The sequence below is a fragment of the Aplysia californica genome, unplaced genomic scaffold (assembly GCF_000002075.1).
Source record: "Aplysia californica isolate F4 #8 unplaced genomic scaffold, AplCal3.0 scaffold00089, whole genome shotgun sequence".
In the NCBI taxonomy this organism is placed as follows: Eukaryota; Metazoa; Mollusca; class Gastropoda; order Aplysiida; family Aplysiidae; genus Aplysia; species Aplysia californica.
In genome coordinates this window covers 1,062,813-1,076,568 of record NW_004797359.1, presented here as the reverse complement: position 1 = coordinate 1,076,568, position 13,756 = coordinate 1,062,813, and the positions used below count along the sequence as shown (strand labels likewise).

The 13,756-nt window shown below is 41.5% G+C and overlaps 1 protein-coding gene across 4 annotated transcripts in view; it reads left to right on the top strand.

Annotated features, from left to right (window-relative positions):
- Window positions 1–13,756, top strand: part of LOC101845228 (zinc finger Y-chromosomal protein 1) — a 74,470-nt gene that overhangs the window by 2,250 nt on the left and 58,464 nt on the right. For all 4 annotated transcript variants that reach the window (XM_005094796.3, XM_013080506.2, XM_005094795.3 and 1 more), the window contains exon 2: window positions 10,583–11,386. In XM_005094796.3, coding sequence (XP_005094853.1) covers window positions 10,606–11,386 — 781 coding nt within the window. In that variant the 5' untranslated portion in view covers window positions 10,583–10,605. The remainder of the gene's footprint in view (window positions 1–10,582; window positions 11,387–13,756) is intronic.

Sequence of the window (13,756 nt, the reverse complement as noted above, 5' to 3'; positions counted from 1 at the left end):
ACAGCTAGTCTAGATGAGATTTTTAGATGAGTGTAAAAACGTGAAAAAGAAAGGTTTCACAACAGAAAGAAATCAAAATTAGAACAGCCCATAAACAACAACAAACATTAACAAATAAGGGCGTGTGTCCACCTATCCGAAGAAGATTGGCAGTTTTAACCCTAAATGTGCGTAATTTTTAAAAAAGTACAGGATATTACATGTAAATTATGGAATCACACACATTAAGGGGCTTGCCAGTGTCAGTACATTGGTCGCAGCAGTGACAAACGCAGATGCCAGTTCTATGTGTCGTTATCAATAACCCTCCGTAGATCTAGATCTAGACAGCACACGAGTGAACACAACACATTACGTTTAGTTTAAAAGCAGTACCCTTCATAGGCAACACGTCATATCTATAGCGAAAAACTGTTTGGAATTGTAGCATTTCTTTATATAAATATTTACGGCGGACATTTTTGGGACCGATTGAACCATATTGTATACGAACAATCTTTGGTAGGCCTATACTATAATTATAGATCTCTATATAATATCCGAAATTTTGGGGAAAGGATGATATTTCAGTGTGTTCGGAGAAATAGTGCCCAGCTTTATTTTCCTGAACGTTCGGAGAAATAGTGCCCAGCTTTATTTTCCCGAACGTTCGGAGAAATAGTGCCCAGCTTTATTTTTCCCGAACGTTCGGAGAAATAGTGCCGGCCTTAAATTATTGTTGCCAGGGGGGTAGCCCCCCTGAAACCACACCCCCCCCCCCCCCCACTGTTGTTACATACATATGTAAACACGACTGTCCGCTCATGTTATTGTTTCGCATTTTTGTGTGTTTTCTTTATTATAGTTTCCAGGGGGGCAAGCCCCCCCTAAACCCCCCCTCCCCCTCCCCACTGTTGGTATGAGTATGATACACCATGGTCCACCAAAGTTAAATCCCCTGCCCACTCTCAACCACCAACTCTCGCTCACCTCGCCTCGCCAGTTGCCGCTGGCTTGCGCTGTGCGTGCGCGAAGTCGCCCGCGGAACTACCTTTTGTCCGCACGCAGAGTACTATGACTATGAGAGCGTAGTTAGGCCAGGTGTGCGTAGTAATCACGGACCGAGACGGGTGGTCCGGTAAAGTACAATCCAGCCTAGCCTAGATATCTAGATCTAGATCTAATCTAGATCTAGTTGAAGTAGTTGTGCCTCTACCCTCTGTACAATTGCGGTCCTGTTCAGGGATACTCGTTTTGACCCCACCAACGATTACTTCTGGTTCTAAACGACTAGAATCTAGATCTAGATATATCTAGATCAAGATGTCTAGACTAGAGCCCCTGTACGGCATACCGACACCTTAGTGCCTTAGTGTTTTGTGATGACTATTTCCGGAAGTGAACTTTTGTATTAGAAATCTACCATAACTTCGGCTCTTTCAAATACATCGACCCAAAATTTCGTTTCGTTGAGAGGCCAGCCTTTCCTGTCGGTGTGGGGTGAAGTTTTTAGTCAGATAGTGTATAAAGAAGACCCCTAAATGAGACTTGACGCATGTCATGACATGTACCCCATACCGGCACGTATCGTGTTTTCTGTCAAGGCATGTACCCCATACCAGCACACTCTAATTGAAGCACAACTAGCAGGGTCCCCACAGGGTTGGGAAATCGGGAAAAAGTCGGGAATTTTTAGATAGGTCGGGAAAAGTCGGGAATTTTGTAATGGGTCGGTAAGTCGGGAAAGTATAGGGCCTGTGTAATGTGGAGCTATCTAGACTGTATGGTTGATGAATCCTTAATAAGCCTTAAGAGGAAACGTAATTGAACCGCTGTGACGGAAGTATGTGTGACACCGAGGCTCGATCGGGAAGAATCAAGATCTGCTTTCGTTACCGCCCAGAAATTTTCCGGTAATAGTCTGATAGATAACGCAACATTTGTAACATGCAGGTTGTGCATTACGAACGCTGTGTGGCCTTGAAAATAAATCAATATTAAAAATTGCCCTCTGCTGTCGCTTGTGGGGAAAAAAAAAAGAAAAAGAACTTATACAAGTGTCTTGACTGGTTCGCCCTCGTGACCGGTCAATGAACCTGTGAGTACCGGCGGTCTGAGCGTTGTGAAGTATAGGACTCCTTTATAAGATACACTCGTGGAAGGGGGGGGGGAGCTGAAGGCAACGCTAGAGGACAAAAACTGAACTTGGAAGCAAATTTTTTTTTTTAGCATTTTGATTACTACTTTAGAGCTCTCTGCAAAGCGCGCGTTGGTGCAGGCCTTGTGTGGAATCAGGATCAGTCATGCCTTGTTATTGAATTAAAGTGTTCGTGTTTCATTGGATGGGGTGATTGTAATTTATATCTATATTTTATTAGCTTTCTGTTCAAGATTGGCAGATTTTTAGTGTCACTGCATCTTGCGCGCCCCCCCCCCCCCCAGTTCTTACACCTCTCACACTGAATAGGTGTACTTGAGCCATTCTAGTTATTACTCTACTTTTTGAGTTGCAGCAATGGTTTTCGTCTTCACGTTTATTATATGAATCGTGACACCCAGACTGGTTATTGACAGTCGATTTTCTAGTTCTAGGTCTTTTTTCAGGCTCAAAACAGGATTCATTTTTTTAATATATAGGCCTATGGTTTATGTTGGCTAATATGATGATGGGAAAATATAAATAAGTAAGAACAGATTGAAATACCAAAGTCTCTCAAGATCCCAGTGCCACACTGACGTGTTGTTGACTGGATATAATGTACCTACATGTGTGTGTGTATTCACAAGACAAACATATACATGTATTATATTAGATATAAATGGAGCACACGCTTTCATTGTTATGTAACGTGTTCCTAGAAAATGAATGAGGCCCCTCCCTTGGAAAATTGAGAAGCTGGTTTGGCAGTCACCCAGTATTATATTCATCTATTGTTTGAAGACTATACTTGTTTGTTTGTTGTTTAGAGTTTAGTATAGGGTTTTACGGCGCTCGCAACTGCATAAGGTCATATGAGCGCGCGGGACACACCTAATACCTTTTCGTTGGTAGGAAATTTTGAATTTTGCCCGGGTGGCGGCCGAAGCCTACTCTTATCGATTTTAGACCACCAAGGGATCTTTAACGTGCGCAACTTGCACACGGGACCTCCGAGATTTTTCGCCCTTGTCCGAGAAGGCTAGGTGTAGATCTTTCCTACCAGAAGATCAGGGGTGTGGCAGAAAGACAGCAGTTAGGAGGAGCCAAGGAGTAGCAGTAGAAAGGCTGCAGAAAGAGTCAGGAGCCCAGAGGAGGGAGCAAAGGAGGTGAGGGGGTGGGGGCAGAAAGTGGAAATGAAAGCAGACAACAGAACATTGTTAGAGATCAGGAAAGGAGGTGAAAGGAGACAATTTTAGAGAAGAAAATTTTTTGGTCGCTACCCGGAATCGAACCCGGGACCTTTGAATGAGAGGCCAACACCTTAACCTCTAGGCCACGAGAGCCCCATGAAGAAGACTATACTACAAAATGTACATTTGCATTCATTTATAGACATTTTGACTTTTTATCTTTGATAGATTGGCTTTTTTGGGGATCATTCTTGACGTGCAGCGGCCTGATTTTTCCCTCGAATTGGGGTCTTGAAAAAATTTTCCAGAATTTGGTGGGGACCCTGAACTAGGTGTTTGAAAAGAGGAAAGAAGCAAAGACGAACTCCTTTTGTACAGTGGGCCTAAGACAGAACTAAATGACATGCTAAAAAGAACAACCACCAGAACAGACTCACGACATAGGTTCTACATCTTACTCACACATAGGTACACGAATGTTTCATTTTACTCTTCCACACATATCAAAAACTCATATGAACATCTTCCTCACACATGAATGCTTCATTTTACTCTTCCTCACATATCACTACAAACTCACTTGAACATCTTTTACTCACACACAAGTACATGTTGTCATGAATGCTTCATTTTACTCTTCCACGTGTATCACAACAAACTCACATGAACATCTTACTCACACACATACATGAATGCTTCACTTTACTCTTCCACACATATCACATGAACATCTTACTCCCACTCAGGGCACACAAATGTAAAATGCTTTAGTTCACTCTTTGACATCTCGCTCAACACAGCACTCTGTCGACCACAACGCCCCTTATAATACAATCACAACTCACACATGCGGGCTTTGGTGCTGGGGGGAACTGAGCACTCTTGGACCTGTCTGGTGTGCAATGACGTTGCCCAGGACGGGTAATAATAACTTAAGGGCCTGAGTCTGAGCCCGCTTCTCTGTGTTGAAACTATAGAGTTCCAGCTTGCTGGTACGGGCAGGTTGACGAACGAGGGGGCAGGAATGAGTTGATTGTACAAATCAAGGTACTTTCTGTATGCCCTTCATTCTCCTTAGGTTCGATTTTGTGCCAATCATGGCAACGGCGGACCCAATGCATGTCTGATGCCATCCATCCAGTGGCAATGGTGTGCGTGATCAATTAGCTTGTCATGGACAAAGCAAAAAAAGTGTTGTCCTGAGGCAGTTTTTTGGGGGCTTGGGGTGTCACCAGAGTTTTAATCTTCCAATGGTTTCAATGCCTGCTCACACAGACAAGAGTCATGGTCCTGGTTATCCACAGGATCCCGAGCTGGTGTTGAGACCAAAGGTAGCCGAAACTCTGCTGCTGGATCCAGGAAGTCCTCGGAGGTACATTCGATCCTCGAAAATTCCAGACCTGTGGTCGAAAACTTTAGGGCATCAAATGACCACTCACAACTAGAGACAGTCAGTTGGGGGAGGGTCAGCAAGTTCTTCTTCTGAAACAGAAGCAGTAGGAGCAGGAACAATATCACAACATATGGAAACAGTGGCTGGAGGAACATCATCACTACATACATTGGACAGAGGAACAATCATTATCATTACATACAACGGGTGGAGGGAAGGGATAGAGTTTCCTTCGTATAAATTTGTTTCAAACATTAAAAAAGAAAAGTCTAAAGTGGCTCATTTTCTAATGAATCCGTGTCTAAATAGATCTATCTAGATTTAGATCTATATCAAATCATAGAAACTAAAAAATCCAAAGTGCTAAGATGCCATCCATAGTCCGTGAAGAATTAACTATTTTTCAAGTGATGCACCATGTAAAAAAATATAGTGCCGGTATCGGGTACATCCCTAAAAAAATTGTACCCATACCGGCGCCAATTGTTACAACAAAGAGCAGCGAATGGTTTGAGGAGGTAAATAGACACCTTATAAACTGAATAAAAATGAGAAACGAATCCTGCGGGTATGATAACAGAACCAATAGCTTATTTCCCATGACGCATTGCGCATCTGCAAACCGTAATGGCTGAACGTGGTTCTTACCTTTGGAGATGAAATGGATTATTTCTGCTCACACAGTTGTCTGATTCTGCTCAAAATTGCTGAACTTGAAAACAAAACAATATTGAATGGAATTGTATAGCAGACAGCATTCCAAGTTATCATATAATTGTCTGGTTGTCCAATTTTGGGCCGAATGCGTGCTTATTGCCGGTCTGACGTACGTAGGCTCTAGATCTACTTTTTGATGCGCGTGCCGATAGGCCTATGGAGAAACATATTTGCAAAACATCAAATTAGGCCTATGGCCTATGGACACTATATGGTCAAATTCAGGGGGGCATGCCCTAGCCTGAAACCCCAACATGTTTTTGTGGCGCTTTTTCGGTAGACTAGATCTAATCTAGATTCTAGTTCCCACCCCACAATTGTTATTCACGGGTTTTGGCCCCAAGGCCAAGAGTGGGGGGGGGGGGGGTTCTAATAAAAATAAGGTGGGAGGTTTCAGGGTGCTTTTTCGGTAGTTCCCACCTTCTTTATTTGAGCCTAGATGTAGATCTACATCCTAGATCATATAGATCTAGAATCTAGATCTATACATTTGAAGCTTGGCGAGCTAAGATATCTAACCTAACAACTGCAAAACATCAAATAAACCCTCCACGTTATTTTTATTAGGTCAGGGGGGCAAGCCTACTCTTGAGGCCAAAACCGGCGAATAACAATTGTGGGATGGGGGTGGGAACTACCGAAAAAGCGCCGGTTTCAGGGTAGCTGATTTTACCATAATTTGATGTTTTGCAGTTGTTAGGTTTAATATCCTAGCTCGCCGCGCATCAAACGTCTTGATCTAGAGACTAGATCTAGATCTAGATCTACGCTCAAAAAAGGAAAAAGCACAGCTTTTGTTAGGTGGTCAGGGGGGCACCCCCTTGCCTTGTTAAATACAGGTGAAATTTTACTGCTCATTTTGTAGGCTAGATCTAAAATCTAGATATTCTAGATCTACTGATAAAACATCGATACAGAATATTTAAATCAGTATCGACATCCAGTAGTCTTTGCTTGTGTGATTTAGTGCAAGATCTAGAATCTAGATCTAGATCATGGCTAACAATAACGGGACCGCAATTGTTCAGGAATGCCCAGGAAGACTGGGGAGTTGATAAGTAAAGGCATTGGTGATTGATTGATTAATCATTAATGAAGGCCCATTGAGCATAAATCTATAGGATAGAGGCCTAAATAGAGTAGATTCTAGAGCATCAGAAGGTAAGATTGTACTTCACGGAACACCTGTCGGAATTACTTTCGCTGAGGCGCCCCTGGTGGCCCGCTATTCTTTCTTTCCAAGCTCCCCTACTCAGTTTTCTATGTCCTCACACTTCGACTGCCAACAACCAACTGATGTCTCTTACCGGGTTTTTCGGTCATCACGACCATGCCACAGTGCCCTTTGACCCATGACCCTGACACCTTGAGGCTAATTGATCAATCTAATCACGTGGTCCACTCTTCTTATTTGCTCACGACTCTGTTAGGCCTATTCCTGGTCTGGCAAAGTACAATGGAGGGCGAGAGATGCGCATGAGAGCTCAATTGCATAATTGCAACCCCCTCGGCCCTGCTCGCGACTTGGTGAGGGCTGCGAAGCAAGGCTCGGCCTGTTCCAACTTTAATTAGATCTACCCTGATTGTCTACTTAGCTCCATGGTCCGCTCTTGTTATTGTTTATGTGTGTTTTTAAATTATACCCCCCCTGAAACCCCCAACTGTCGTTAACATTGATTATATATGTAAACACGATTGTCCGCCCTTGTTATTGTTTTGCATGTGTGTTTTCTTCATTATTGTTTCCAACCCCCCCTGTTGGTATGATTCATGATACACAGTGGTCCACCAAAGTTAAAAATCCCCCACCCACCCTCAACCACCACCTCTCGCTCACCTCGCCTCGCCACTGGCTTGCGCTGTTCGCGAAGTTGCTTGCGGAACTACCTTTTGTCGGCATGTAGAGAACTATGCGTGCGTAGTTAGGCTAGGCGTGCGTAGTAATCATGGGCCGAGATGGGTGGTCAGGTAAAGTACAATCCAGCCCATCAGAAACTCATCTTAGGCCAGGGAATGGTATTTTGCAGGGCCACCTCTATACACACCCCAGGTGAGAATAGCGCAGGCGAGCCTTTTCAAACTTTTGGTTATTCTCACCCGGTGTGCGTTAACCGTGATAGCCAGGCCAGGCCAATCAGTAGGCACTCCTGTACAATTGCGGTCCCGTTAGATCTAGCACTAAATCACACAAGCAAAGACTACTGGATGTCATTACTGATTTAAATATTTGGTATCAGTGTTTTATCAGTAGATCTAGCCTACAAAGTGAACAGTAAAATTTCACTTGTATTTAACCCTCATCCTGCGGGGGCTGGTTTTATGTCGCCCGATAAGCCTATTTTGGCACCTTGTCTGCGTTCTGGTTCTGCTTCAGTCTAGCCCCTGGCTCAGTGCACGCACACCAAGCATCATCTCCCGTTCAATTCGGGTCCTATAACGTGCCCCTGGAGAATTGAGAAGCCGGGTTAGCAGTCACCCTGGGAACAGTTTTTGTAGGAACATCGAAACTATGACATGGTTCCTTTCGGACAAGTGTGGGCCTTCGAAAATAGGCTTTCGTCATGAATTTCTTGACCAAATCTTCTTGAATTAAAACAATTTTTCCATGAAACCGTGAAATCTCCTTGAATTTGGTGGAAGTTCAAGGCAGGAACCCTGTAGAACAAATTGACCCACTTAGACATGAGCTCGAAAGGATAGTCAAGAAGCAAGACTTTCATTTTTCTATACAAAATCTTTCAAATGAGCTTGATTTTGTATTAACCCTTAGAGCGCTAACTTCTTTCCCGTTATATTTTCCCTCTGTGCTGAATTTATTTTGGGAAAATGCCAGATTTGCATGTACTCTTTTTTGGCTAATTTTTTTATTTGTCAAAATTTCTAATGAAGGTATGAATAGTTTTAGAATATTGAAAGTTTTTTATACTTTATGAATATGTGAAGCAAAAAGTATTTTGTGAAGTTATTGTAGTAGTGGTGTTGGAAATGACTGAATAAATACTGCCGGTACATTAGATCTCTAGATCTAGAGTCTACATGCTTCGTAGGCCTAAATTATTTCACAAAGTGTTAGCTCTAACATCAAAACCCTCGAAATCCTCTTCCGATTCCAGGAAAATACGTGAAACATCTTTATCTGAATCTGATGCGACACTATTTTCATGTTTGTCGCGGGTCGCAACTTCACTGTCACTCAACTTCAACGTGAAACAAAACGTCCTCGCGCCTCGATCGAATCCCGTGACAAGAAAAAATGGCGGGCGAAATCAATTCTGGGTAGCCTACCAGCCAGCAGTATAAAAATTAGTACTTCGTTCTTTTCGTACATCGCGTTATACTATGCCAATGTCTATCGTCTCGGCCGGTGGTCCCGATCAGCAGTCTACGGGTTAAATGGTACTGCTTGATAAAAAAATAAGGTTATTTTATAATTTTGAATACCATTGTGCAGGTACAAAGAACAATTTGATTGCAAAACATTCAGAAATTGTCCTATATTATCCCCTTTCGAACCCCAGGTCATTCATAACAACAAGAGCGTCTAGAAAGGTTTTCGGATGGGCGTAACTAGTCGTAATGTCTTATCAGCTTATGAGAGGGGTTTATTCATGTGTTTGTAAAACTTTATAAATAGCAAACTATGAAAGCAAAAGCGTTAATTTCGTCATCAATTAACACACTCTCACGGTATTCATGGCGAAAACACGTTTCCCGGTGCGTGTTGTAAAGTCAAACAGTACACACTGAGTGACCCCAGCGGCCTGCCCGGAACGTCTGACGTAATCGGTTGCTGATAAGATTCACATCTCAGCACAGACACGGGACAAGAGTTAACAAGGCAAGGGGGGTTTCAGTGCCTCCCCCTGACCACCTAACAGAAACATAGGGGGTTTCAGGGGGGCATGCCTCCCTAAATTTGACCACAATTTGATTTTTTGCAATTAAGTTTGATTAGCTATCTCTCCATAGGCCTATCGGCATGAGTACCAATAAGAACGTTCCAGCGCTCTTGTCTTGAAAGCGTGCAGTTTTGTCTGTGGGCAGTGAGAAAGAGGGGGAGGGGGGGAGAGAGGAGTAGCGCGAGAACTTCCGGGCAAAAAAAAAAATGGCGACCCGCGTAGTTCGGCTCTATTCCAAAAGTTAAATAGCCGTAGCATCTTTGTTGACGACCAAATTTACTTTTGTGTTTTAACATCGTTTTTATCTTTGTTTTTGTCAATTTGATTGTCCACACCGATAGACAGTATTCAGAAAGAGAGAGAGAAAGAAGGAATAGATCTTGCGAGAACTTCCGGGCAAAACAAAATGGCGACCCGTATAGTTCGGCTTGATTCGAAAAGTGAAATAGCCATAGCATCTTTGTAGACTACCAAATTAGCTTACTTTTGTGCTACATCATTTTTTCTTTGCTTTTGTCATTTTTGTTTTTACTCATGCACCCGTCTCATGTTCACGTTTTATATACTTCTTTTCTGGTAGAATGGTGGAGCTATAGTAAAAAGGCTTCTCTGTAAAGGAAAAAGATAGCTGATTCTAGTGGAGGTTGATAAAGAAACCAGTGTAAAAAACTTCAGTCCACAAAATATGGCATACTGGGCTTCTTTCGTTCAAAATGTTGAACCAATTCCTAATTGTCCAACTCGATCTCCCTTGATCGTATAGCCTGAAATTAGTACCCAGCAAAATTGTATGTAACAAAAAGGTTTCCTAAGTGGCTGATTTGGGATATGATTATATTGTCAACCCCACTATACTGTTTAGGTCATTATCATACCGGGGTGGGTATAACAGGGCTCACCCAAACAGCCTTCAAAAGCAGGCGTTCCCCGCCCTGGTTGTTTGCACTTTAGACCTCTGCCGTAGAGGCATGGGTAATACATTGGTCTGTGAAATAAAGTAGTCCAGTTGAATAAAAGCAAATGTATACAGTAATATTGTACTTTATGTATAATTTAATGACTGCACCAACTTCAAGTCGTGGAATAGTAATGGTGATGGTTGGACAGTCACTGAAAAAGGCTCTCTGCTCCAGTTAATGCCTGTATTCTACAATGTTCAGGAACATTTGACTGGATTTTTTTTTCTTTTATGAGTGCATCAATTCTGTTCTTTTCATAGTTGCAACATTTTGAATGATTTTGTATACAAATTTGTCTTCCTCAGGTTGAATTATTCAAGTGGTCATCATGGATTACGATTCTTCTACAAAGTTTATTTCATCCTTGGCTAAGTTCTTGCAGTCATTGTGCAATGGATATGTTGAATTTGACAATGGGGTTCAGGTCATTGGACATTTGTATTTGAGTGTAGATACTGGTAAAACCATAGACTATGTTTTAAATGAAAAGGTTTGCAAAACGGATGAAAATAGTGTCACATTTATCAGCAACAGCTTCCACGCACAGCCTGCAGAAAGACCAAAGCCTCAAGGTAAAAGGACTGCCAGAGACAGACAAGATGTGAAAAGTGAAGATAAAGATAATAACAGTGTTGAACAAATTGAACCTCGAAGTACCAATCATGGTACAGTACAAACAGCAAGAGGGTCGGGTGAAAATTCCCCTCTCGGCAATAACGGAAAACGTCCTCTTTCACCATCCCAAAGACAGTTTAAGGATGATGCATCATTATCAGGGAGAGTGTCTCCCAGGAGCAAAAAAAGTCGGACAGATTCATTTGATCAAAATACATCTCATCCTTCCAACCTCAATAACGAAAACAGTATTTCATCTGCACCTAGTCCAGCTGGAGATAGTGGTCCTGCAAGTATGTCAGCTCAAAATTCTGATGCCCCTCAAGATTCTTCTTACAGTGAATCTTACCAGCAGCAAACGTTTTTTCCCCCCTCTGAAGAAGAACATTCTGTTGGTGGATCTGAAAGAGACATTAAACCATCATTGGATACAGATGTTACATTTATTAAAGAAGAATATGCACCATCAAGTTGTTCTCAGTCTGATACTCAAGGTAAGGAACAATGATTCTTTTATAAATTGTTTTTATGTCTACATGTTTTGTGTCAGGAAGGTTGCCTCTCTTTGTATCTTTTGTCTTTATAATAATTATTTCTTCTCTGAAACTCAAAGACCATGGTAGATGTGGTCCTTGTGGGTGGGTGGTTGGTAGATACTCTGCTGGTGTGGTTTGAACATCTTTGTCCTTATATCTCTCCTCCTTTTTAGTAATACCTCTAATCTTTAACACACTGACGTGGCCTATTTGTTGTATTGTGAATAGTAATTGTAGTCGGCGGGTGGTCCTGTGTGGTTTGCTCCTTTCCTATCAAACATTTATCGTCCTTATCTCTCCTTTTTTGTGTTTAGTTTGTTATACTCTCTTGTAACACCTCTAATCTTCGGCACTTATATGACCTTATTGTGTTGCAAGTTTCTTGAAACTCTCACTAATTATAGTTGACTACATTTGTTTCATGTTGTGATGGATTCAGACGATCGTCAGTTTTTGGGCATGTGAGGTTATTGGTATCATCTAAATGCTTATATTCATTTGCCTTTCTTTTAATGAAAAAAGTACCTATCCATCTTGAATAGAAGTCAAGATCTTTGCCATGGTGGTGGTGGGGGTAGTCTGGTTTCAGTGATAAGATAAGCGAGAAAATGGCCACCAAATTTTGGTGACTTGTGAGTTCCGCAAAACTTTAAAAAATCAGATCTACGTCCTTTCTTCGTTTTTCAATCAAATCGACATGTTTTGTTATGTTGAGCCAAAAAAGAATTGATACAAATTGCCAAGCTGTCAGAAAAATATAAGTTTCTTTGATTTTATCGTTTTGACGAGCACTTGATTTCACCATGCCTCACATTTATATTTTGCGTAGTTTGTGATTTCTACCCCACCGTATACACACTCTTGTTCGTTAGAGCTTACTGTGGTACTCTTGTGATGATGGGTTCTTGATTTTTTTTTTCTCATGGGACTGGATGGTATTTCTTTCCACCATTTGGATAAGATTATTCCAGCAAATGGCCTGAGCTTCAAGTGTGTTGAAGCTGAGTGTTAGTTATAAAAAAGGTCCTTATCATGTGGGTTTTTTAAAATAATGATAGGTGAAATCAGGTGCTCGTCAAAATAATGAAATCAAAGAAATCTGCATTTTTTTTGGCCGATGGCAATTTTTACATATTTTTTTTTTTTGCCTCAACACCTTTTATCATATTTTATGTCCATTTAAAAACACATTTCGTTGTGGATTTTACTGAAAATCAATGAATGACTAAAGGCTCATAAAATGTAAATTTCCAGTTTCCAAGGACTCTCAGGCTATGGAAGATAACAAACTTTGACGGCCCATTTTGTCATTTCTGGCTAATTTTACCTTCTTTTTAAAAAAAAAATGGTAGGGGGTTTTACATTTTACCTCTGAAATCAGGGACCATGACCTTCAATTGCAAATATTTTGACTTCTATTCAACGTCACTGGATATATTTTTCAGCAAAAAGGAAAGCAAATGAAAAGGCTTTAAGATTATAACAATTACTCCAAATGTACAAAAATTGATGAGTGTCTGATTCCACCGCGTTGTGACACATTTATATGTTCTTCATGGGAATGTGTCGAGGTGCTACTATAAAGGGAAAGAATTACTTAAACTTCAAAGTACTTGCTTATAAGAGCTGTTTGCTTCCCTTGGCATTGCCCCAGAGCCAAAGAGTAGGGATTCGCCCTTTGCGCTTAATGTGAACCACATCAGACTCATCACTTCACTGTACTTGGAAGTTCTAATGTCACATTAGAACTTCCAAGTACAGTGATGAGTCTGATATTCGTTGTGTTCTCAGTTTACATGTTTCTTGGTTCATTGCTGATTTTGTCTTCTGGTTTTTCACTTTGTTTACAGTGCACTGTAGGTTGGGTCTACTGGAAGGGCCAGTTTTGACTCATATAAGATATTTCAAATTTGGTTCCACAAACCTGCCTACTGCCTGCAGCCCATTCATTAGGCAGTTATATATACTGAGCAGTAGGCGGGCTGCTCCTCTGCTGGCAATTCAGGCTCAGCTCCTTAAAGGCTGGTCCCAGAGCGGCTCTGTACATCTGTCGGGTCTTGCCTTGCTATGTAGGCGTACTCTGTGCAGTGTTTTACTGTCAAGTTCGTCTGACGCAACAGCGTTAATGAAATATCCACAATTTCCATACCTTATTTTGACAAATATTGCCAAATTAAAGGACCTTAAAGGACGTGTCAACCGTGTAAAAAATTGACTTTTTAAACTTTTTATTCTCAATTTGTTTTGACAAAAACTAACGAGTAGAATTAAAGAAGACTAAAACCTGTGGGAACTCTGTGTGAGAGTTTAATAGCAGCTTCAATCCTG